The 25,100-nt window shown below is 46.6% G+C and overlaps 1 protein-coding gene across 1 annotated transcript in view; it reads left to right on the forward strand.

The window, feature by feature from the left end:
• Pebp4 (phosphatidylethanolamine binding protein 4) overlaps positions 1-25,100 on the forward strand; it is a 204,504-nt gene that overhangs the window by 87,337 nt on the left and 92,067 nt on the right. The window contains exon 3 of the mRNA XM_035453111.1: positions 20,515-20,613. Within this exon, the coding sequence (XP_035309002.1) occupies positions 20,515-20,613 (99 nt within the window). The remainder of the gene's footprint in view (positions 1-20,514; positions 20,614-25,100) is intronic.

The raw sequence follows: 25,100 nt of genomic DNA on the forward strand, positions 1-25,100 counted from the left end.
TCTTGGGAGTCAGTTCCTGCTTTCTCTTTCACCACCACAGGTTTGAAGAATCAGACTCAGGTCCTCGGGCTTTTGCAACATACATATTTGCCCACTGAGCCATCTGACTGGCCCTGTTGGAATCTTTTGATGGATTTGGAAAACAGAACAGTTTATACCTCTCTCTTTCTCTCTCTCTCTCACACACACACACACATAACCCCCCCCCCCAACCAGTGTCTTATTTACAGCAGTCTCGTTGCATTATGTGAGTTTCTTTGAATGAAAACACTGTCTTGACATTGGAAAAAGACTTAGAAAGCATACAGCTGGCTTCATCCATATGCTGCTTACTCCATAAGAAGCCAGTGGTACCTCCTCCTCAACCATCCCGAGAAGAGCCTGGGCCATGGGTGAGCTCTGTCTTCAGCCTTAAGAGATGAGATGCGGCCCTATGAGGTAGGCAGCTCACATTTAGGAGCTGGGTGGTGAAAGAGAAGGTGTCAATCAGAGCAGGTCCTACTAACTGGGACTCACAGTGACACATGGCTTTATGCCCCATAGGGAGAAAACCCCACACCAGGTTCATTCTCAAAGCATGTGGTACCTGCCAAGATTCGCTGAGCGTATTTATTTCATGGTGTCTGTTTCACACACTAGGTCTTCCTTTGTGTTAGCCCTTCCTTGGAAGAATCTGGATATTTTGTAGTAACCCAGCCATTGTCCTAATGTCTCCCCAAGCTTCCACCTTTCTGATTTTGTGTGTGGAGAAACAGGCCCCCCGACAGAGCCAGCTCTGTAGCTTCCAGCCTACCCCTGGCCTGGCCTGGCCTGGCCTGGTTCTCTGCCATTCTCCCCAGGCAGTGGTACCTCCCAGAGCCCTGGGCAGGACACCCAGTAACAAATCAATGCCCCGCCTCTGGTTGAAGGTTCTGCTGGGCACTCAGACCAAGGTGTCCTCACCTCAGTTTGTCCAACCCTCTGGAAAACAACCCTGTCTCCAAAAGGCTGAGCCGCCAGCCCAGCTACTCACCCCATGGAGCTGGGCTTGGTCACCCTGATGAGTGTGAAAAAAACGCCGCCTTTGCAGGCCGGAATCCGAAAGAAATCGGAAAGCTGCTGCCCGCTCTATTCCCACTCTCTTCTCATGTTTGCTGTTATTTTTTAACACTTTTTTTTTCTCCTCCTCATAAAAGCACTATCCTCTTCCCCAGAGCTTGCCTGTAGCGAAGGCATGGTCTGTACAACTGCAATTATTTCAGGAACAGATGGAGTGAGGAGCAGAAAGTCTGTTAATAGTAATAGAAACGCTACATGTTAACCTGGACAGCACACGATGACAGTCCCATGACTGCCGTTCTGTTCCCACCAGCTGGGCACCCAAAGGAATGAGATATTCACAAACAGCCATCAGCCACGTAGCCACCTAAAGTTAGAACTCAAATTCCTTCACACCAGGGGCCCTGGCAACCACGGAGGAGGCTCAGGCCCAACACAGAGGAGGCCACGCCACAGCTCAGGGCAGGCCTCACAGGATAGCCCCAGCACAGGTTGGACCACCAAGGCATCCTGGGACGACCGAGTCACAGGCCTGGTCTTTAGGCAAATGTTTAGTGTGCTGGTGCCAGTGGCAGCCAGAGGGCCAGTGATTTCAGTGGATTCTTGGGGTAACAGCCAAACTGCTTTTTACTTCCTGGAATCAGGGTAAGCGTCAGGCAAAAGCTCCATCGTGAATGGCCCAGGGCAGGGCCTAACTCAGTTCTGGGACCAGAAACATCTCTTCCCCCTTACTAAAATATGGAAAAACAAAGTTTTGACACAACAGGGGTCAAGGGTCAATTATTTTAAGAAGCTTTTTATCTATTTATTTTTACACACTTCCTTCATGGAAGAAAACCATCTACTAAGAGGGACTCTGACCATGGGCTCCTGGGTATGAACATTTGGTCCCTAGCTGGTGGCACTAATTGGGAAGGCTGGGGAACCTGTAGGAGGTGGAACCTTACTGGAGCAAGTGGGTCCTGGAGGTGGGTTTGAGGTTTAACAGCCCCGCCCCACTTCCTGTCTGCTCTCTGCCCCCTGTCTGCTCTCGAGGCAATGTGACCAGCTGCCTACTGGTCCTGCCAGCATACCTCCCTGCCATACTGGGCTATAACACCTAAAATGATAAATCAAAATGAAAAAGATCTGCTCTCACGAGCCAGATGTTTAGCCAGAATAAATAATCCCGGGACAAAGCTATGTCTACAAATGCAGCGAAATGGTGGAAGCTCCCGGCAAAGGGCAAGCAGGATGCAGTAGGGCTTCACTTCTCTGGGGGCAAGGGACACAGAAGACTCCACAGGGAGAAAGTGACGTGGAGGATGAGGAGGGGTTTCTGATGGGCACAGGGACCTGAACAATCAGAGGCACAGAACTGGAAAAAGTCAGTCACACTGGGGACCAGAAAGGTTCGCCTTTCACAAGGGCATGCATGAGGGCCTGCTGGGGACAGCTGGACAAGCTGAATAAGGCCTCCCATTCCCGGGGTGGGGGGGGAGGGAGATGTGTATAGCCTGAGGTCTGTGTGGTGCAGCTCTTTAGGGGTGTTCTCGGGCAGCCATTGTCACAGCCAGTCCTGGGCATTAGCGAGTATGAATATCTACCTACATGAATGGCCTACAATGTGAATTGGGGTTGGTTTATTCATTTATTTTTGAGAATAAGTTTGCCAGGATTCTGCTAGATCACTCTCCTGGCCATCAAGGGTCACTTGGGTGGGAAGAAGGAAAGACAGCCATCAGGAAGCTGTGGAAGTAGTGGAGACAAGACATGAGCTTCCAGAACCCTCACAGATGTGCCAGAAGGAATGCAGAGAAGCCAGACTGGACCCCAGGCACAGAAGGAAGAGTCCAAAGATTAGCACTTGGTGACTATAGTGGCTATAGTGACGTTGCTGTTTATAGGAAAAGGCAGAGGGAGAGGAGGAACTTGCCGGGGTGGAGCTATGAACATGACTGTGCAGCCAGTCATGACACAGTTGCTGCTTGGATCCTAGAAATGCCCCACCCCTCTCAGTCCCTGAGGACTCTGTTTCCTCTGCTCCTGCCTCCTGTATGGGCAGTATGGGTGCTTTCTCAATTTGTCCTTCAACATGTAGTAGTGATTTTTGCTGCCTGCTCAGCTGCTAGTGAAATGTTTGCATTTAAATAGATCATTCAGCTTTATTAACAAGGAAGTTTCCGTGCCCCAGGGGGCCCAAGCACTCAGAGTCTCAGGAAAGAACAAGACATGAACTGCTCAGGACTTGAACTTGCCACTAGGCATGTCAGCAGCCTCTTGGCACACAGCCACATGAAGCCAGAGACCACTTTCCTTCCTCTAGATATACTGAGAGGACAGACGCTGTAGGGGACCAGTGTCTCCAGAGGACTGGGCAGCACTGTGGCACATAGCTGAGAAGTGGGGACTCTAGACTTATTTCCAGCAAGTACATCTTGGAGGTACACATATTAAAATTACTCCAGTACCCAGAGACTTTGGTGTCGGGGATTTGTAACATGAGAACAAATACTATATCGTTATGAGTAGAAGTCAATGGCAGAGCACATGCCCAGCATGGGTGAGGCCTTGAGTTCCATCCCTAGTCCAAAAAATTAAACAGACCCCCCCAAATCTGTCCATCTGTCCCTCTGCTCCTCATTCCCCCTGTGATACCTGTCCCTCTGTGTAAAAGTAGAGAGCAGAGCCATGGTCTGAAATCCCAGAGAAGGTCATTTGTCCCTAATGACTGGATTGTGTTGTTCACTAGACAAGCACCAGGCTCTCTTCTGAGCTATGCGTTAACTCGCTTAATGCACAGAGTGATTTAAGAGAGTTGACCCATTATTGTTCCCAGAGAGTTCAGGCAACTTTCCCAAGGCAGCCCAGCAGCTGATTGGAGTCTCATTACTAAAGTATATTATGGAAATATGGAGCACACCTGCTGATTCCCCCAAGCCTCAATATTTCTACCCATAGATTCTGAAAAACAACTTGGTTTAAGGTATTTCCAAGCTGTGGTTCTTATTCCCAGTTATGAGACTCTGGATACACCAAATTATGACATTGACTGACCTGAACCTGTGTCACCTGCCACTACCACCCTTTGTCTCTCCCTCATTAGGTATTACCTTTGCAGGAAGGGTGTGGTGACACATGTCTTTAATTTCAGCACTCAAGAGGCAGAGGCAGAGGCAGGAGGATCTCTGTCAGTTCCAGGCCAGCCAGGACTACTTAATGAGACCTTGTCGAAAGAAAGAAAGAAAGAAAGAAAGAAAGAGAGAGAGAGAGAGAGAGAGAGAGAGAGAGAGAGAGAGAGAGGAGAGGGAGGGAGGGAAGGAAGAAAGGAAATGAAGAAGGAAAGAACAAAGGAAGGAAGGAAAGAAAAGAAAAATCACCTTTTCATACTGGGAATGTAAGCTCAGTCATAGAGTGCTTGTCTAGTCTGTATGAATCCCTGGACTCTATCCCCAGCACTGCAAATACACACACACACACACACACACACACACACACACACACACACACACTTTCTATGAAGACTCACTTCCAGCCTACCTTCTCCTGGGCCCCCACATCCATGTATTTGCACCTTTAAATTGTGGTCTGGTGGGGCCCTTCCTAACTGTGGCTGTTGACATATTGCTCCCTCAGTGCAAGGAGCCAAACTAGTCAAAGACACTAGGAACTTCAACAGAAGGTGGCTGGAGAATGTGTTGGTTCCGAGGGTCTGAGATTGCTGTGTGTGAGAAGGACGGAACTTATTGTACAGTCACACTGTAACAACATGAATGTCTCCAGAAAGCTTTTATTATAAAGCCCTGTGAGAATGGCTGTTCATAAGGATCTGAGAGGAGCCCAAGCAAGTGGTACCCAAGGCCCAGAGGATATGGGAGATGCTAGGCAGTCATTGCTAGATTCCCCATGGAGACACACACTCCTAGTCATTCTGGAACTCCGGGATTCTGCAATCCATCCCATTCTGAGAAAGAACAGTCTTCCTAGGGACATGGAGAGAGAGGAAGATGAGGAAGCGATGTGTGGGGTGCCACAATTCTGTGTGCACTGTGTCTCCACACTTGGTCTTTGAGAACCAGACACTTGGAGAAAGTCGTATCAAGATAGCTGCTGTTCTAGGAACCACTGAGGACAGGCACCCGGGCACATGTTCATGCAAACCTAACCTGACCCCTACACACTGCTAAAAATCATCATTATGCCTACAACTCACTCTACATCCAGAAAAATGTTGTGGCGGGAAGCAGACAATACCGATCATTTTTTCAGCCTAGTAGAAGACACCCCAGAGAGGGTAAATGACCTCCATTCTGATGAACAACTGGGGTTGGAAGCCAGGTACTCTGCATGTCAGCATGGCTTTTAGACAGAGCCTCTAGCACCTTCTTACCCGAACAAGACACTGATATCTCTAGGAATATGTACATCTCTGCCACCCAAGCTGAAGGGTTTGTTTCATGCAAAGAGTCTAGGGTTGGTGGTTCACAAGCTGTGGGAGACAACCCCTTTGGGACCCTTTCATAGTGGTCACCCATCAGATATCCTGCATATCAGATATTTACATTATGATTCACAACAGTAGTAAAACTATAGTTATGAAGTTGCAACAAAATAATTTTATGGTTGGGGGGTTCACCACAACATGAAGGAACGGTATAGGTGGAAGTTTCTGTCCCACCGCCCTTCAGCCCCAAATAAGCACGCAGACATATGAATTATTAAACTGTTGGCTGATGGCTAGGGCTTCTTACTGGCTAGCTCTCTCTTAATTATTAACCCGTAACTACTCATCTATGTATTTCTACTTGGCCTTATCTTACAAGAGAACGCCTAGCACATCCTATCTTCCCCGTCTCTACATGGCGGCTCCTCTGGCGGCCTCTCTCTGCCTCCTTTGCCCAGCCTTCTCCTGGTCTGTTTGCCACGCCTATGCTTCCTGCCTGACTATTGGCCAAACAGTGTTTTATTCATCAGTCAATAAGAGAAACATATACACCGAAGGACATTCCCCATCAGAACTGTATTAAAGGGTCGCAGAGTTGGAAAGGTTGAGGACCACTGGTCTAGAGGCTGGCCACCTCAGCCAGATTCAAGCTGTTCACATCTTTTTTGCTTCTCAGAATTAATACATGGAACCTCAACTTTGTATTTGTTCCCTCTTGATCACAGGATGGTTGCTACTCATGCAACATCACATCTACATTCCAGGAAGGAAGGAGAATGGGTAAAGAAATGAAAGACACCTAGGGTTTTCCCTTAGTGACTTTTCCTTTTACTCGGGGAGAGACCTCCTCCCCAGAGACTCCCTTTGACATCTTGGCCACAGCAATGCTTTACTTCATTATAACACTAGGAAATCTAATACTCATCACCCCCTCCTCCCCCACAGAGACAGGGAGGGAAGACGGCTGATCCACAGTGTGATGGTTTGATTCTGAAATGGTTCCCATAGGCTCATGATCTCTGTGTTTGTTCCGGGCTGGTAACGCTGTCTTAGGAGGCTACGGAATCTTGAGGAGGCAGGGCCTGGTTGGCAGAGGTAGCTCATAAAGGACCCAGCCTTGAGGATTGTAGCCTGGCCGCTGCTTCTAGCCCTTTGTATCTGTCTCCTGATCTGCTATAACATGAGGAGGCTCCATTGCAGGCTCCCGCTGCCATGAATTTCACCTGCCTTGATGGCGGACTTCACCTTGCCTCCGAAGCCATGTCCTCCCATCAGTTGTGTGGGGGATTTGGTCATGTTGACATAGATGTAACTAACATACAACACCCTCTTTCCAACATGTCAAAGTGTGATGGTTACTATTCATTACCAATGCAATGGGATTTAAAATCACCATGGGAACCCACTTCAGAGCTTATCTATGAGTGTGTTTCCAGAGAAGTGTAGCTGAAGGGGCCCTGCCTTGAATGTGGGTGGCTCCATCCCATGGGACGGGGCCCTGGACAGAATAAAAAGGAGAGAATGAAGCAAATAGAGATTCCTTCATTGCTTCTTGTTTCCAAACTCATACTCCTGCCACCATGTCTTCCACGCCATGATATCTCCTCAGACTATAAGCTATGATAGATCTATAAGTTGTTTGTTGTCAGGCATTTGGTCACACACCACAAGAGAAATTATTAATCCACAAAGTATTCTAGGAGTCCCAGATCTTGGGTGGAGTCTCCTCTGTTCATCTAGCCTGGGTACTCACTCCTCAGCAGTTCCCAGAGAGAGGGTAGCCGGACTAGGAGCCAATCCCGGTATGAAAGGCTTTGGGCTTCAGGGCAGTGCCCAGCTGGTATCCTGTTAGGCTCACCCTCCCAGCAAGGAGCAGCTGCTCGCTGTAGCCTCCCAGGAAGGAGGTTCTTAACTAGATTTCCCATGCAGAACTTCGTGGGGGTGGCTCGAGCCTCTACCCACTGCAGGCTAAATTTGTGTTCCACCCATCACCATCACGAGCCGTGGGAGCCCAGGGCAACTGTGTTTGTGCTTCAGCTGTTCCATGGGTGCCCAAGTCCTTTCAAAGGACCACAGCTGAGTCTACAGAAGGCTCCCTTCCTTACAAAGAAGACACAAGGGGTCCCCCGCAGGGCCAAGTATGCTGGGCAGGAGGAAAGGAACCCATGTGGTTATGATGGGAAGCTTGGTGAGGACTTGAGGGAACCAGACTTTAGGGCTCAGAGTTCTTTCCCTATCTCTGCATGAGAACCCTCTTGGGAGGATGCCAGCTCAGTGCAAATGTCTGTGTGTTTGTAAATCCAAACCTCTGCCAGGGAAGTGGAGGCTAGCCCTGGTGCTCTGAAAAACACCACTCGTGATACTCAGATGCAGACGGGGTTAGCAGCATCATCTTGGAGAAAATGGCTCCTTGGGGGCCTGCAGAGATGGCTCGGTGGGTAAAGTCTGTGCTGAGCAAGCATGAGGCCCTGAATTTGCATCCCCAGCACTCACTTAAGTAGCCAGGTGTGACATTTATAATCCCTGTGCATCAAGGTGGAGACAGCATCCCTAGGGCTCACTAGACAATTGGCACTAGTCTAGCCAATTGGTGAGCTCCAGCATCAATGAGGGACCTTGTCTCAAAAAATTAAGTGGGCAGAGATAAAGGGAGATATTCAACATTGACCTCTGGATTCCATACCTGTGTGTACAGGTACACACACACACACACACACACACACACACACACACACAGAGAGAGAGAGAGAGAGAGAGAGAGAGAGAGAGAGGGGAGGGGAGGGGAGGGAGGGGGGAGGGAGGGGAGGGAGGGAGGGAGGAGGGAGAGAGAGAAACTTTCCACTAAACTTGACCATGAACCCAAACCTGGCCTTGCCAGCCCAGATTCCAATAAAGGAATGCTATAGGGAACATACCACACCCATAGTCCTATTGGAAAATGGGAACATACATCCCATGTTCCTGTAAGTCTCCAGATGGGCTTCATAGACAGCTGGCATGACAGCATCAAGGGCCCTACTTTAAAAAATGTATTTGAGATTTGTTCTACTTGAGAGTGGCAAGACAGGCAGACACAAGTGAGTGTGACAAAGGAGGGAACTCTGACCTTTAGACACGAAATGCAGCACACCAAGAAGGGTCACACAAGGAAGTCCTGTGACAGATCATGAGGTAGAAGGAGCAAGGGGAAAGTCTTGAATCTTAGTCTACCTGATGCTGCCATAACTAAATACTACAGTCTTTGTAGCTGTGAAGAGTAGAGATTTATTTGGCTTGTGGTTCTGGAGGCTGGGAACATGGTAAGAAGAGTCTCACACCATAACACCATTTTTATAAATCCATTAATGCCACCTTAGGGGCCTCACCCTCATGACCTCCTCTAATCTCACTTTCCAACTCCATTAAGTTTCCACCACACAAATTTAGAGAGAGTCCTCTCCATTATAATTTTCCCAGGTAGGGATGGGCCAGACAGGCGTGGGGATAGGGTCAAGACTGACTGACTTGAACAGCTCTGGGGGATGCTGGTGGGCTCACTCCTCTGCCATGATTGTCATAGTTTATTTTTTGTAAACCCAACACAAACTTACACATACCTGGGAAGAGGGCATCTGTATTGAGGAATTGCCTCCATCAGATTAGCCTGTGAGCATTTCTGGGAGCATTTTTTTTTTTTAAATTTGTTGATTGATAAAAAGAGAGCCCAGCCCACTGTAGGTAGTGTCAGCCCTCTACAGGCGGGCCTAGGCTATATAAGAAAGGTAGTTGAAAGCCAGGTGGCAGTGGTGCACTCCTTTAATCCCAGCACTGGGGAGGCAGAGGCAGGTGGATCTCTGAGTTTGAGTCCACCCTGGTATACAGAGCAAGTTCCAGGACATCCAGGGATATACAGAGGAAACTCCGTCTCAAAACCTGTCTCTGCCCCCACAAAAAGAAAGGTAGCTGAGCAAGCCGGTAAGCAGCATTCTTCCGTGCTTTTCTGCTTCAAGCTACTGCCTTGAGTTTCTGCCTTGGCTCCCCCCAGTGATAGACTGTAACTTGTAAACCACATGAACCCTTTCCTCCCCAAGTTGATTTTATCACGGGAACAAAATACAAACCAGAACAATAATTCCATTGGGGAGAGTGGCTCAGCCTTCTAAGGGAGGTGGTTGGGGTGCAGAGGCTCAGCAAGGTCAGGTTGCCTTTGATGAATATGCCCTCTTTGAGAAATAGTCAGCTGCAGCAGAAGCTGTCTGTCCAGGTCAGCAAGACATCAAGACACCAGAAAAGAAGACGTGATTAATATGGGCTTCATCTTTTCAGTATTCCTAGGACTCATGATTGTCCTACAGGCTACTGAGAGCCAGTCATATTCTGTCCTAGGATTATTTTTCATCCCCTCCTTCTATGTGGGGAAGAAGACTCTTTTTAAAAGGCCAGGTGGAAGGAAGGGACCTTGGAGACTCACCCGTTCATATTTATGTTGGGAGACACCTCCCTCAGCCTGGACATCTGTCTTGTCACTTGGGCTGTGTATTATTCTTTTGTGCCTCTGTGACCAAAATATCTGGTAGAAGTGACCCAAGGGAGAAAAAGCTTGTTCTGGTCCACTGCGTTGGAGAAGGCAGGACAGAGAGGCTCTATTCATGATGGTGGAAGCATGCGGCTGAGTCTCTTCACATTTTAGTAGATCAACAAGCAGAGACATTAAGTCGGAGCCAGGGTGAGATATGATCTTCAAAGACCCACCCCTCTGCTAGCCAGGCCCCACTTCTCATGGGCTCCACAAACTTCCAAAAATATTGCCACAAACTAGGGTCCAAGTGTTCTACACACGAGTCTGAATAGGCTTGTCTAGCTTATTCCGTCAGTTGGGTGGCTCACGCAGTGAGCATTTATTCTCACAAATCTGTAGGCTAGAAGTCGAAGTTCAAGTCACATGCAGATTCAATGCTTGAGAAGGCCCACTTCCTGATTCTTAGGCAGCCCTCTCTGGATAGAGAGCAGAGGTTGAAGAGTAAGTTCTTATGCATCTCTTACAAGGACAATAATCTCCCCATCAAGGCTCTACCCTTGCCATTTAACCACCTCCTAAAAGTTCTTACATCCAAATACCAATCTATTGAGGACTGGGGCTTCCAGGTATAAGGTCATCTTGATTTGTCCAAATATAGTCCCTGAAAAGGACTATATTTCACCTTATAGTTTCAGGTTGCAATCCATCACTGTGGAGAAGTCAAGGAAGGACTTCAAACAAGTAGTCACATCATAGTACAGTAAAGAGCCAAAAGAAATGGATGCATACATTCTCGCTTGCTTGCATGTGCTTGGCTTGATTTCCTCTCTCTTATACAGTTCGGGGTCTGCTTGCCTAGGGGATGATGCTGCCCACAGTGGGCTAGGTCTTCCCACATCAATCAACTTAAAACAATCACACAATCACCCATAGATATAATCACAGACCAACCCAATGCAGACAGTCACTCATTTAGAGTTTCTTCCTGGGTGATTCTAGGTTGTGTCAAGCTTAACAGAAATAACTATCACGCATCTGTCTTAGTTAGGGTTTCTATTGCTGTGAAGAGACAATATGACCACAGCAACTCTTACAATGGAAACCATTTAGTTGGGGCTGGCTTATAGTTTCAGAGGTTTAATCCATTATTGGCATGGCAGGAAGTGTGGCAGTGTGGAGGCAGACATGGATTGGAGAAGGAGTTGAGAGATCTATATTTTGGATTGGCAGGCAGAAGGAAGAGACAGTGAGCCAGTGGCCTGGCTTGAGCATCTGAGACTTCAAAGACCACCCCCAGTGACACACTTCCTCCAACAACACCAAACCTACTCCAACAAGGCCACACCTGCCAATAGTGCCAGTCTCTGTGAGACTACCAGGCCATTTTCATTCAAACTACCACACCATCCTACACAGAAATTCCTCTCTAGGCATCTCCCCAAGAGAAATGAAGACCACCAAGACGTGCACAAGTGTTCATGTCGGCACTACTGGTACTAAACAAAACAACCCAAGTGTCCCTTAACCGGATAAACAAAATGTTTCCTCATGCAGTAAGATGCTTTCCAGCAAGAAGGAAAAACTAAAGAACTGACACATATTGATATGTGTCCCTTGGTCATGACGTTTTATCACAGAAACAGAAAAGTCACCAAGTCACAAGTCAGCTTGTTTACGCAAATGCCGGCACATCTGAAGACACACTCTGTCCTTCTGACATGAAACTAAGACATTAGATGGATTGCTCTGCATCTTGCTTTCCCCACTTTATCCTGGAGAGTTTTCCAAAGCACACATGGGGCATTGCATACGTGGGGCGGGTGGGCAGCACACATGTACATATATGCACGTAGAAGGCCAGAGGTCAATAACGGGCATCTTCATCAATTGTTCTTCACATTATGTTGTTAAGACAGGCTGTCTCATTGAACCCGGAACTTACCAATTAGGCTAGTCTGGATGGCCGGTGAGCCCCAAAGATCCCCCATTCCTGCCTCCCCAGTGCTGGATTATAAGCACACACTGCTACAACTGACATTTTAGAAATGTGGATGGCAGGGATCCCAACTTAGGTCTTCATGCTTACACATCAACCTCCTTACCAAATGAGCCATCTCCCTCACCCTGTTTGTATTCTACTTGTGGGAAGAACTCTTAACCACTTAACAATAATGTACCCTTAACAAATGTTTAAGTGGGCGTACAAGTTTATAGGTATCAATTAACAACCATCCATATCCCCTCCCTAAGCAACCTCTGTTCTCTCCTCTACCTCCCGTTTGTCCATTTCCAACACCGCATACAGGTGGAATCCTGTGTCATTTGTCATTGTATGGTAGTTTCTTTTGTGGAGGATAATATCCTCCAAGTTCACTCATGTTGCATATTACAGTCAATTCCCTTTTAAAGGCTATACACAAAGATTCCATTGTGTATACAGGTGGGCAGCTACTTGCAAATGTTGACAGGGTTTTTTGGCTTTGCAGTGGTATGACAGTAGCATGTTCAAAGGAAATTTCCCAAGCTAGCGATAGCATGATTCTCTCTCGTGATTCCCAAATACAAGTGAACCTAACATTTTCTGAACACATTTCAGCTAAGCTGTCATGGCTGGCAGGATACATAGGATAAATACATGTTCAACTTTCAGCCTGATCTATTTGCCGTGGTTTCTAGTGATGTAAGCCCACTACAAGCTAAGGAGCATCTGCATAAACCATTGTTTCACCATCAGCATGCCGGTGCACTGACGGACATTGGGGTGACTCTGTATCTTGACTGTTGTGATTCATGCTACGGTGAACACGGGAGTATAGTTCTGAGTTTACCTCTCGGAAACCCAGATTCCAGTTCCATTGAGCAAACCCAAGAAATAGGATTGCTAGATTAGATAATGAGCAGGCCCACCTTTTCAGTGCCTAGAAATCTTAGGATTCAAATGGTAGAAACTGAGCCAAGATCATCTCAGTCAGCCTCTTTGTCCTGAGGCTGGGAAAAATGTATAAAGAGGAGAGGGTTGTTTGAGTCAGCATTCTAGAGAATCAAGGGCATGACTGACCACAAGTTATACTCGGTGCTAGTGAGGACATTTTAGTAGGTGACATCACAATGTTAGGGAATATGCAAGGATCATATGGTGTGTTTGCCTACTTTTATATCAACTTGATGCAAGCTAGAGCTATCTGAAAAAGAGGGAACCTCAATTGAGAAAAATGCCTCCATAAGATCAGGCTGTAGGGCAGTTTCTAAATTGTGCTATCTCTGAGCTGGCAGTCCAGGGTTCTATAAGGAAGCAGGCTTAGCAAGCCTGGGGAAGCAGGCCAGTAAGCAGCTCCCCTCCATGGCCCCTGCATCAGCTCCTGCCTCCAGGTTCCTGCCCTGTTTGAGAGTTTCTGCTCTCACTGCCTTTGATGATGAACTGTTATATGGAACTGTGAGTGAAATAAACCCTTTCCTGCCCAAATGGCTTTTGGTCAGGTTTGTCATCACAGCAACAGTAACCCTAACTAAGACAGTAACAGTAACCCTAATTAAGACACATGGTAAAAAGGAAGCCAGAAAGCAATTGGGGATTAACTGGGATCTCCTCAGAATTTATAACAATCTCTTCTAAAGGCTTAGTTTTAATGGCTGGAGGACCACAATACCATCACAATGAGGACCAAGATGGAAACAGATGAAGTCATGGGGGATGAACCACACTCAAGCCACAGTAGTGCTCTAGGGTGACCCTTAACAGAGGGCCACCCTGGGCAGGGCAGAGCAGCACAGGCTCACCCAAAAGGACTGGAGCACTAAGCAGAAGGGTCCAACAGGAGCATAGGAGAGCTGCAGTGGGGCCAGGGAGGAGGGGCCAGGAAAGTCAAGGACGGGGATGGAAGAGAAGCCTGCTATGGGCAAGAATGCTCCTAGGTGCTGTTTGAGTGAGAAGGAAGATTCTGGACCTTTGTACAGTGGCTTTACTTTTTTATTTTTATTTTTTGTAGATCTGATTCTTTGATCCTAAGCACAAAAGCAAGCATTTTTGCTCAGAAACTGTAGAAAAGCACAAAGCGGAAAAAGATTGCGAATTACCTTACCCCTAAGAGAGCTGTCAGTCACATGCATTTGCACTTCCTGTTTTTCTAGTCTTCTCAGTCTTCTTGCTGTTTGACTGTGCAAGGCCACCCATCATCTCACGTGTTTGAACACGGGGGGCCCAGCTGGTGGCGCTGTTTTGGAAGGCTGTGGAACCTTGAGGAAGTGGCACCTCACTGGAGGAACTGGGTCACCTGTCTGGGGCCTTGAGAGTTCAGCGCCTGGCCCGCTTCCTGGCGGTGAGTGCCACGTGACCAGCTGCCTCCTGCTCCTGCTTGCGGAGCCTTCCACTCCATGGTGGACTGTATGCACCCCCTCAGTTCTAATCCCACATAAGCCTTCCACGCTTGAATTGTTCTTGGTAAGGCATTTGTCACAGCGACAAAAAGGCAGTCCAGAGGGTCACTAAAGAGAGGGTATGTGCGTGTGTGACAAATCGTCTGTGCCTTTCTTCCTTTTAAGAAAACAGTGTGGCCGGGCGGTGGTGGCGCACGCCTTTAGTCCCAGCATTCAGGAGGCAGAGGCAGACGGATGTCTGTGAGTTCGAGACCAGCCTGGTCTACAGAGCTAGTTCCAGGACAGTCTCCAAAGCCACAGAGAAACCCTGTCTCGAAAAACGACGACGACGACGACGACGATGAAGACGAAGAAGAAGAAGAACTCACTGTTAGAGGCTAGGCTTACAACCAAAATACAAGAAGACAGTGAACCCATGGGGTCCATTGGGTTTTCTCACCTACCCTTTCATCTTACATATTTCAAAACTCTGGGGATAAATATTAAAAATATACATTTATAGGCAAAGATAGGATTTGATTTTATATTTTGCTTGTATTTCACTGTTAGTGAAAGTCAACATTTGTTCCTATGCGTATTAATCACTTGTGTTTCTTATTTTTAAAATTGACTTTGAGCATTGCCTATTCTTCCACTGTGTTACTAGTCTTTTTCTTATTGATTCAAGAAAGCACTTTATATATTAAGAATATAGTCATTTTTCATAGATCTTGTAACTATCTCCCCTCAACTTGTCGTCTTTGGATTTTATTTTACATTTTTTTTTTGCCATAGAAAAGACTTTAAAATATATCCAGTCAGATTATATCAATCTTTCCTTCCATGCCATTTACTGTTAACAGTTTGGTATGTATTTTTCCAGACATTTTCTGTGCATATGGAGATATATCTATAAATATATATATAGCTAGATATATAAAGTTTCCTGCACATTTAAGATGTCATACACACTGCTCTGCAGCTTGCTTATTTCACATTAGTAATATAAAGATCTCACTCCAGTGGCATATTCTGTTGCATGAATTCAATGTTCCGTTATTAAACCAGCCTTTAGAGGTGGTCCTTTCTTACATTCGTCTTTAATTTTGACAGTTTTCTGATGTCTGAAAGATATAGAGCCCTCGATCTATCTAACCCATGTAATAGCTCATTAATCCTGAGCTGGTTAATTTTAGCTGTTGACTTGACCCAACATAGAACCACCCAGAAGAGAGTTTTGGTGAGGAATTGTTGGTCTGTGGGGGATTGTCTTGACTGATAACTGAAGTGAAAGGACCCAGTCTGAACCTGGGTGGGGGGTGCCTTCCATGATCAGGCCCTTGACTATGTAAGGGGTGAGCAGGTGTCTTAGTAGAGGTAGTGAGTAGGAATGGCTGTATCCTTTCTGTGCTCTTGACTGGATGTGATGTGACTTGCAGCTTGAGTTCCTTAGCCTCAAATTCCCCAAAATGATGGACCGTAAACCTGGACTTGTAAACCAAATAAATCCCCTCCTCCCTTATGTTGCTTTTGGTTGGGGTGTTTCATCAACACAACCATTAGGTCACCAGAGCATTTATATATTTTTTAATTTGTTTTCTTTTTTCTGAGATAAGGTCTTGTTTTGTAGCCCTGGCTGGAACTCACTGTATAGACCAAGCTGGCCTTGAACTCACAGAGACATGTTTTCCTCTGACTCTCCAGTGCTGGGATTAAAGGTGTACACCACCATACCTGGCACCCTATAGCATTAATAACAATTGCCCACCTTTACCCTTCTGACTTGATACAACTCTGTCATTTATTAAATCTCACATGTTAAAGAGCACTATCATACATTAATGTACATACATTGAAACTCCAGTTTCTCACTAGATTTTCTATTGTGTTTCTTGTACCTGTCTTTCAATGCCATGTTGTTCTAATTATTTTAGCTTCATAATATATTTTTGTCTTCAAAGTCAATACCATCCCCTATTTCATCTTTTCCAGTGCTGCCTTTGATGATTTTTTAATTGCTTGTTTTTTTAATTTAATTATAAGTTTCAGAACCATGTGTGAAGTTTGCAAAATAATTACTTAAGATTTTATTTAGAACTATGGTTATACTAATGAATTAATTAAAACATTTTGAAGTTTTGTAAAATACTTAGTTTAAAAGTAGAATGTGTCTCTCCATCTACTCAATTTTGTGTGTGTTTTTAAAATAAGTCATACATTTTTTATCATGTTTATTTTGAGACAGTGTAGATTTTTATTACAACTGCAAATGGGGTTTTAAAGTATATTTTATTACTATTATTAGTAAGTGGCTCTGTGCTTTTGGCATCAGGTCACTTTACTTTTTTATTAGTTTAGTTATTTTCAGGGGTTCTAAAAAGGGATTTTCATACAGATAATTGTGTCATTTGGGGAGAAAAAGGAAAAAGCAGAAGGTTTAGTGGCCTTATTTTTTCTTTCACTGTACTTGCACCTTGTCTTTTGTTTGTTTTTCCTTATTGCTTAGCTAAAACAAGTTCTGGGATGCATCAAACACACAGGTTCCACCTTCTGGAAATCCACTGGGACCACACACAGGACTCCTGAGTTTTCATCTTTTTATCTTTCCTTGCTGAGTCTTTGGAGACTTTGTTTGAGTTTTATCCTTGGATTCTCAGATTTTGTTTCCTGAGGGTCCAATATGTGGTTCATTGTTCCTTTATATTTTAACACTCTGTGATCAGTGTTTTTATCTTTGTCTTGCCTCAAAAAATAAAGAGCGGTCCCTAATGCCACGACCACGGTCTCCGTGGATCCACATCTCCCCAGTGCCATCTCCAAACACACTTCAGCTCTCTTATCTCCACACTCCTTTGAGTTCCTGGGTTCTTGCTTGGTTTGGCACACGTCCATGGATGGCCTTTGGGATCCCCAGATACCTGCTAATTTTCCAAGTCTTGGGAAACACATGAAAAGGCCATCACTACCTGTTTCTTCCAACTCTTCACTTACTAGCTATATTGGCCTGTTTTATGTGTCAACTTGATGAAAGCTAGCGTCATCGGTTGAGGAAATGTATTTTCTCAATTAGTGACCAATGGAGGAGAGCCAAGCCCATAGTGGGTGGTGCCATCCCTGAGCTGGTAGTCCTGGGTTGTATAAGAAAGTAGGCTGAGCTAGCCAGTAAGCATCACCCCTCCATGGCCTCTGAATCATCTCCAGGTTCCAGTCCTGCTTGAGTTCTTGTTCTGACTTCCTTCCAAAGATGGACTATGATCTGGAAGTGTAAGCCAAATACACCCTTTCCTCCCCAACTTCCTTTTTGGTCATAGTGGGTTTGTTTGCTTGTCTGTTTGTTTATTTTTCTTTCAGCAATGGAAACCCTAACAGACACCAGAGCATTGTCTTTCAGCTCAGCGTGGCACAATCTGCCCAGGAGAAAATTGTAGACTCACTCTGGACCACTCCCTCCCCAAGCAGCCCAAGGTCTTTTGCTTTACCTCGAGAGATTCTGCTGTCCTTTCACCTGTTCATCCATTGAGATCAAGCTCAAACCTGTATTCCTAAGGTAGACAAATTCAAGCCACCTTCTTCTGCATTCCCTGGATGCTCCTCTACTGGAAAGCTTGGGACACTGTAGAGCAATTATGTGTGTATCCAGGCCAAGAGGAAGGCCAAGATGCCTGTACCCCTCTCCCACCATTACTCTCTTGCTCCTTTCTTCCAGTAGATCAGTCTAAGTCTCCATCCAAGTTAAGCCTAATTACCACAGATACCTAGCTTGCCAGTGTAGAATAGAATCCTATTCTTCTTCCTATCCCCAGGTTACCCATAATCCCTCCATCCTAATAATCTTATCCCTGAATCACAAAAAGCCGTGAACAATAAGACAGCACCAGGGTTCCTCACTGTTGCACCTTCTACTTCTCCTGCGTTTGTCCCCGAACTTATCAAAGACCTAGTTTCCAGTTTTGTTTTTTTTTTTTCTGGATCCTCTCTGTCTTAGCAGAGACTTGGCTTTTTACAGTGATCCTCTTTCTCCTCTCTGCTATCTATATCCCTTTTTCTACTGGATAATCCCAACTGATTTACAAGCATTGCCATGTATCATCCATCAAAAATAAATAGATAAAACATCTCTTGACTTCCCTCTTCCCTAGTGGCAGCCACTCCACAACTGGCCTCCATGCCATCTTTAACAGCATCTCTAATTCCTCATGACCCATCCCTTCTCAGCCCCTCCCACTCCTTCCCGTTCCACCCAGATGGGCCTTGGGAAGACAACAGGAATCTCCAAGTTGTCAACTCACTTTATCATGCCTGAGTTCACACCTTATTCTTCTAGAAGCATTTGATGAGATTGAGCCCATCCTCCTTTACTTTGGGGTGATATTCATTCATTCATTCATTCATTCATTCATTCATTCATTCATTCAATTTATTCATTGCATGTGTGTGTGTGAGTGTGTGTGTGTGTGAGTGTGTGTTTGAGATATACTTCCTATGTAGCTAATGATGCCCTTGAACTTCTGATTTCTTGACTAGTGGGATTGTAGACATGTACACCATGCCTCCTTCATGCGGGGCTTCCTGCATGCTAGGCAAGCACTCTACCAAATGCTCTGCATTCCCTTTCTTGGAACACACCTGTCCTCCAGGTCTCACCGACCTCCTTGGCTTCTTCTCAGTGTCGGCAGGTTTCAGAGCTCAGCCATGAACCTTCTCTTCTCCTCTGTGTGCACTCTCTCATTATGTTACAGGTTCCATGTCTGTGGCTCGCATGTGTGTATATCCGCCTGGCTCTACATTATCCTTGACCTGGGGATTCTGATGTGCAGACCTAGATTTCTTCTAGCCCACCTTTCAAGCTTACCAGATCTGAAACAAAAAGCCAGTGTTCTCCCTTCTTTCCTCCTAATCTCCATTGTGTTCATCTGCCCAGTTGCTGGCCAAGCATAGTGGGCCACACCTGTAATCCCAACACTCAGTAGCAAGAGCAGGAGGAATGTGAGTTCGAAGCCAGCCTGGACTGCACAGCAAGACCCTGTCTCAAAGACAGAACAAACAAACAAAAGGTACTCAAGCCAAAATAAAAATGAGACGTCACCCCCCCCCCCCGCTCTACTACCCAATCCATTAGCCAGCCCTGTTGATTCTACCTAAAAATGCTTCTCTAAGCCACTTTTTGGTTTCTGGTTCCATCTAAGTAAGATATCACCATCCTCTCCCAGCCTCCTCCTGTTGCCTCTTAAAATTTCCTGCTCACCACTCATTCTCTCCCAGCTGCTCACACGAACTTCCAAAAAAGTAAAACAAGGTATAAGCACTGTCTGAGTGATCCTGCTGTACTTAGAGTCATATTTCACTCCTAACCCATGCCTAGAAAACCTCTGCGCCTCCCCACTGCCACCTTCCAGTCAACATGTCCACTCCCCACCTTGTCTGGAAAAAAACAAGAGTTTTTTCCATGAATCCACCAGATCCCTTTTCTCCCCACCTAAAAGTGCTCTCTCTCTCTCTCTCTCTCTCTCTCTCTCTCTCTCTCTCTCTCTCTCTTCCTCCCTCCCCCTCCCTCCCCCTCTCTCTGTCTCTCCTGCAATGCCTTTGTCTCAGCCCTCCCTATTGCACTTTCAACAGAGCACTGGTCACAATTGACTATGTCCTTTCCTATGTGTTCGTTCTTATTACTCATGCCTTAAAACAAACCTTTGCTGGGCATGTGGTTCTTATTGTGTCATGTTCTAATAGCTGGAGCAGTTTCCAGCACACAGGTGTTTAGCGAGTGTTTGTTGAAGGGATGACCGTACCCTGGTGGCTCTGATGTGGAGCGAGCTCTCACTGATTTGTTGGGTGAGCCCTACCTGCAAGTGTACTGGAAGTTCCTGCAGGGCAAACAGCCTGCTGTCAGGCTTTTACTGTTTCCTCCATGGTACCTGGCATGGAGCCATGGACTCTCATCCCCGGGTACTTAGTAAAATCTTGTTGGAGCTATTTCTTATCAAGGTCAAGAGTCCGAGCAATTATTTTGTAGACTTCATGTTTATTTCTGAGAATAAACATGCAACATGAGGAAAACGCCATGAGAATAAGAACAAAGCAGGTAGGATGTGGTGGGCACCCGCTGCATGCTCAGCTGGAAAGTGGGTTAGAGTCTTCCCCTTTGGTATTACCCCGTCAAGTGCCAGCCACGATGTTACATTACTTCTTGATGTGTGTGTTACAGGATACACAATATCTGCTGGTGATGGTGGATCCGGATGCCCCCAGCAGGCATGACAACAGGGCCAAATACTGGAGACACTGGGTGGTGTCCAACATCAAAGTAAGGAGACCAACGGGTGTTTTCAGAACTGTTTCAAACTGTAGCTGAGGTTACCATCCTGTAAGGTTTCTTAGCACTCATCTGGGAGAGCTGGAGATAAGGGTGAGTGAGGCCTTCTGGGTCAGATGTGTGATGTGATATGTGATGTCCTAAGAACATGAAAACCACATCTGAATGTGAGCTGTGGTGGGCTAGAGAACAAGATCTCAGGACAAGAGCAGCAGAACACGCCGATTCTATGTGTTTGCTGTTTTTTTTTTTGTGTCTGTGATAGAAGTCTCCTCTCTGATACCAAATTCAAGGTACTAAAGACTGAGGAACTGACTCACAAAACTTGTGGAAGTCTAAGAGGTGGTACAAGCACATCACTGTGGGTTTGGTGTGTGGGTGGGGGGGTCCCCAGTTTGGTTGGCAGGGTGTGAAGGATCATGTGATGGGCCTTCCTCCTGCTGTACGAGGGCCTGAGAGGATGCAGGGAGAGCCCCCTTCTTTATACAGAAATATAGCTGCTTGCTAGTTGGTTTCATGATATCTGGGGATGAGCCTAGCTTGCCTTTTTCAGGAGTATGTCTGAGGAACACTCTATATCAACACAAGTGTTAGACCTTCTAGCTTGAACTCGTGTCTCATCAAGTGGCCTTTTAAAGATATTGCTATCTTAATAGACATCCCAGTCACCCTTCAGTACCCTCAGGAAACGCTCATGAGTCTATTATGTAAAGTAGTATTTGAATCGAGCCTTTGCACGTCTTCTTATATCCTCTAAACTATCTCTAACTGATTATCACACCCAGTTCGATGTAAATGCTGCATAGATAGCTTGTTGTACTATACTGTTTAGGGGATTGATGATGGAGGAAAAAAATGCCTGCACTTGCTCACAGGTGTAATCCTCCATTTTTTCTTTTTCAATCTGCTTTTGGTTGAATTTGAGGATGTGGAACCCACAGGGAACAGAGGCCCAACTCTATGTAACCCACAATTGTTTCTCAATCCTGTGGTATTACGGACTCTCCTACTCATGAACAGCCTGGTAGTATACTTTGGAGAAATCCACACTAGCCTGTAGCCTTTGGGATCTGTGCCCAGACAACCTACAAGTGACTTTTGCAAAGAATGTGCAAGGGCCTCTGCCTGGTAATACAATGGAAACTAGCACAAATGAAGTTTGAACGTGCTGCGAGTTGAGAGCTGGTTGCCAGCTCAGAGACCAGACACTCCCTATCGCTCATGTAGTTCCTATGTGAACCAAACTCTTGGCTTCATATGGTCATCCTGATGATCCAATGAAGGACATCCTAGAAGCTGGAGGTAAAACCACAGGTGCAAAGGCTAGTGTCTTGAATGCTAGAGCCACAGGCAGAAGCAGGGACATCAGTTTGACTAGCTGTTGACTCCTGACAAGGGAAGACTCTCACACCGGAGTGGGTAGGGAAGGGAGAGTTACCCTGGCAACCAACCCGTGTCCCAGCACTAGGAGCCTCCCTAGGAAGTTCAGGGGGGACAGCCCTCCTTAGAAACAGTCTGGCTGTAGCCCAGGTGGGCTTCTTGAGCATCAGGGAACTGCTGGAGAACTTAGCGATTAGCAAAGGGGCAGTGTCGAGGGAGGGTCTTGGTGTGTGGCGGGGATGGCAGTGGAGGGCACAAAAGATGGGCAGTTTGTCAGATTGGCCTCCATCTAGAGTACTGCTGTTTTCCAAACTTGGGTAAAGTTCATGGGGTGGAAGCTCAAGAAAGGAATTTTCCAGGTCACGCTCATACACACACACACACACACACACACACACACACACACACACACACACGCACGCATGCACTCACACACACAGGGCTCCCAATGAGAGGATTCCAGTCGGGATTCTCTGGCCAGAGGGAAAAGCCATGTGGGCAGAATGGTTTCCCAGGTGAGGAGCCCTGGGACTGTGACAGGGCCTCTAGCGATGTCTGACACCCCACCCCACCCACTCCTGTCACCCTGATACTCACTCAGGACATATCCCTCACACCAGATCTGTGCTATGAACAAAGGTTTAGCCCCAGAAGCCTGCTTAGAGACACAGCAGGTGGCAGGTGACAGGTGGCAGCTGTCAGGCAAGCCTGCTAAGCCACAGAGCTTAACTAAAACCACCTGCCAGGGCATGGCCCTCACTTCCCGTTTGCCCAGAGGAGGCTCAGGTTTCAGTCACATTGCCACCCACTTTCCCTCTTCTGGGTGCCTGGCAGGAAGCTGCGCCTTTCCCTGATGGAGTTAGTTGGCCCTGCCACCTGCCCCCATGTTCTGCTAGCCAGAAAGATGGCATTAGCCAAGTGGGTTCAGGTCTCAGATCCTGGAGCTCTGTTGAAAGAAGAGTGGAGAGTGGGGTTTCTGGCCAAGCCTAGGAGCCCGTCCTCTAACTTGGAGTTCACACAGAAGGCCATGATGATTCCATGAAGAAATTCTTGAGCCCACCTCTCCATAGAACTCCACAAACCTGGGTGGGGAGGAGCCCATTTGCTGGCAACTGGCTCATCTCCGGGTACCAGGACCTTCCCAGGAAGTTCAAGGGGACAGAGGCAGCTGGGTCACGGCCCTGACAAAGTCTTGGACAGTGACCAAGTCAGCCTCCAAGGTGCCACCCAGTTCCCTGGCCATGCTGTGGAAGAGATTTGCAGACACACAAATAACATAACTTCCGCCTTGACCAGCTCTCAGCAGGGGGAGGCTGCAGTGCTCAGGCCTGGGATGGAGATGGTGTCATCTATTTGTGGGGCTGTTTTCTTTCCTTTTTTCAGTTGTGATTTTTTATGTGCATCAGTGTTTTGCCAGCATGTATGTTTGTGTGAGGGTGTCAGGTTCCCTGGAACTGGAGTTACAGACAGTTGTGAGCTGCTATGACTTGAACTCAGGTCCTCTGGAAGAGCAATCTCCCCAACCCACGAGGCTGTTTTCAAATAAAAGCATTTTGGAAACTGTTGAAACCTCAATCATTTTGTGAGCTAGCATTGCCCCCACTAAATGATGGGAAAGCAGGGGCTAAGGAGGTTCAGTGACAGCCTCCACTAGCAGTAGTAGTAGACTGTGTGTCCCAGACTCTAAACCATTCATACCATGCTACACCATTGTGGGGGTCCCATGATGTCCATCAGTCCCATTTTGTCCAGGGACCACACCTCTGTAAGATGAAAACAATCTCTGCCCCATTCCCATGACTCCAGCTCACTCCTGAATGAGTAAAGGCTTCCAGGGCACACTGCCCAGGGAATGCTACCTTGGCATAATAACTGCATACCTGATCTGTGTTTTAGGTCCCATAAAACTACACCCCAAACATCACCATTACCCAAACACCCTCACCAGTAAGCCATGTAGTAAAGTCACTGCAAACAGTAACAATGGCCCTGTGACTCCCAATGGCCACACGCACACACACACACACACACACACATACACACACACACACAGAGAGAGAGAGAGAGAGAGAGAGAGACAGAGACACAGAGAGACACAGAGAGACAGACAGACAGACACACACACACACACACACAGAGAGAGAGAGAGAGAGAGAGGACAGAGAGAGAGACAGAGACAGAGAGACAGAGACAGAGAGAGAGAGACAGAGAGACACAGAGAGACAGAGAGAGACACAGAGAGAGACAGAGACAGAGACAGAGACAGAGACAGAGACATAGACATAGAGAGACACAGAGAGACACAGAGACACACACATACACACAGAGAGACAGAGAGACAGAGATAGAGAGACAGAGAGACAGAGACACACACACACACACACACACAGAGAGAGAGAGAGAGAGAGAGAGAGAGAGAGAGAGAGAGAGAGAGAGACTCAGAGGAACTTAAGCTAGCCTTGGTATCAGGCAGCCAGATATAACTGCGCATCAGGCCAGGGTATGGCCACAGAATCCCTTCAGTGGAGATAATGTTTTGAAAGGCTATCCACACCAGAACAGGAACATGGGGGAGCATCTGTAGCCATGTCCCCTAAAGACTGGCTCACAGGGTCCAGATAGAATAGGATAAAGTTCTAGGCATGTGGGCATCTTAGATAAAAAGTAGAAGGTAGAAAGAGGCCCAGAAATAGGACCAGTCCTAGTGTAGTGGTTAAAAGAAAGGACTCTGGACTCAGACTGCTCTGATTCACATCTCAAACCCACCATTAGTGGCTGTATAATCCTTGGCTAGTTGCTTAGCTTCTTTGGGTCTCAGTGTACTCATCTGTAAAGTGGAAATATTTATACCTCTGTCTCACACTGTTAAAATCATGTTTATCTATGTTATCTCAGGCAAAAGGCTTAGAGCAAAAGCCCATAGCCCATAGCCCATAGCTGGCTTTAAACAGTTGGGCGCTATGCTTCTATCGCCATTGCTCCAAGCCAAGTACCTCTTAAGCTCTAGAGTCACAAATGCAAATGAAATCCAGGAAGGTGATATCTTACACAGGGGAGGTATTATGAGGGTCCAGGGGCAGGCTTGGGTAGAACTTCCT

This window comes from Cricetulus griseus (assembly GCF_003668045.3).
Source record: "Cricetulus griseus strain 17A/GY chromosome 1 unlocalized genomic scaffold, alternate assembly CriGri-PICRH-1.0 chr1_1, whole genome shotgun sequence".
Classification (NCBI taxonomy): domain Eukaryota; kingdom Metazoa; phylum Chordata; class Mammalia; order Rodentia; family Cricetidae; genus Cricetulus; species Cricetulus griseus.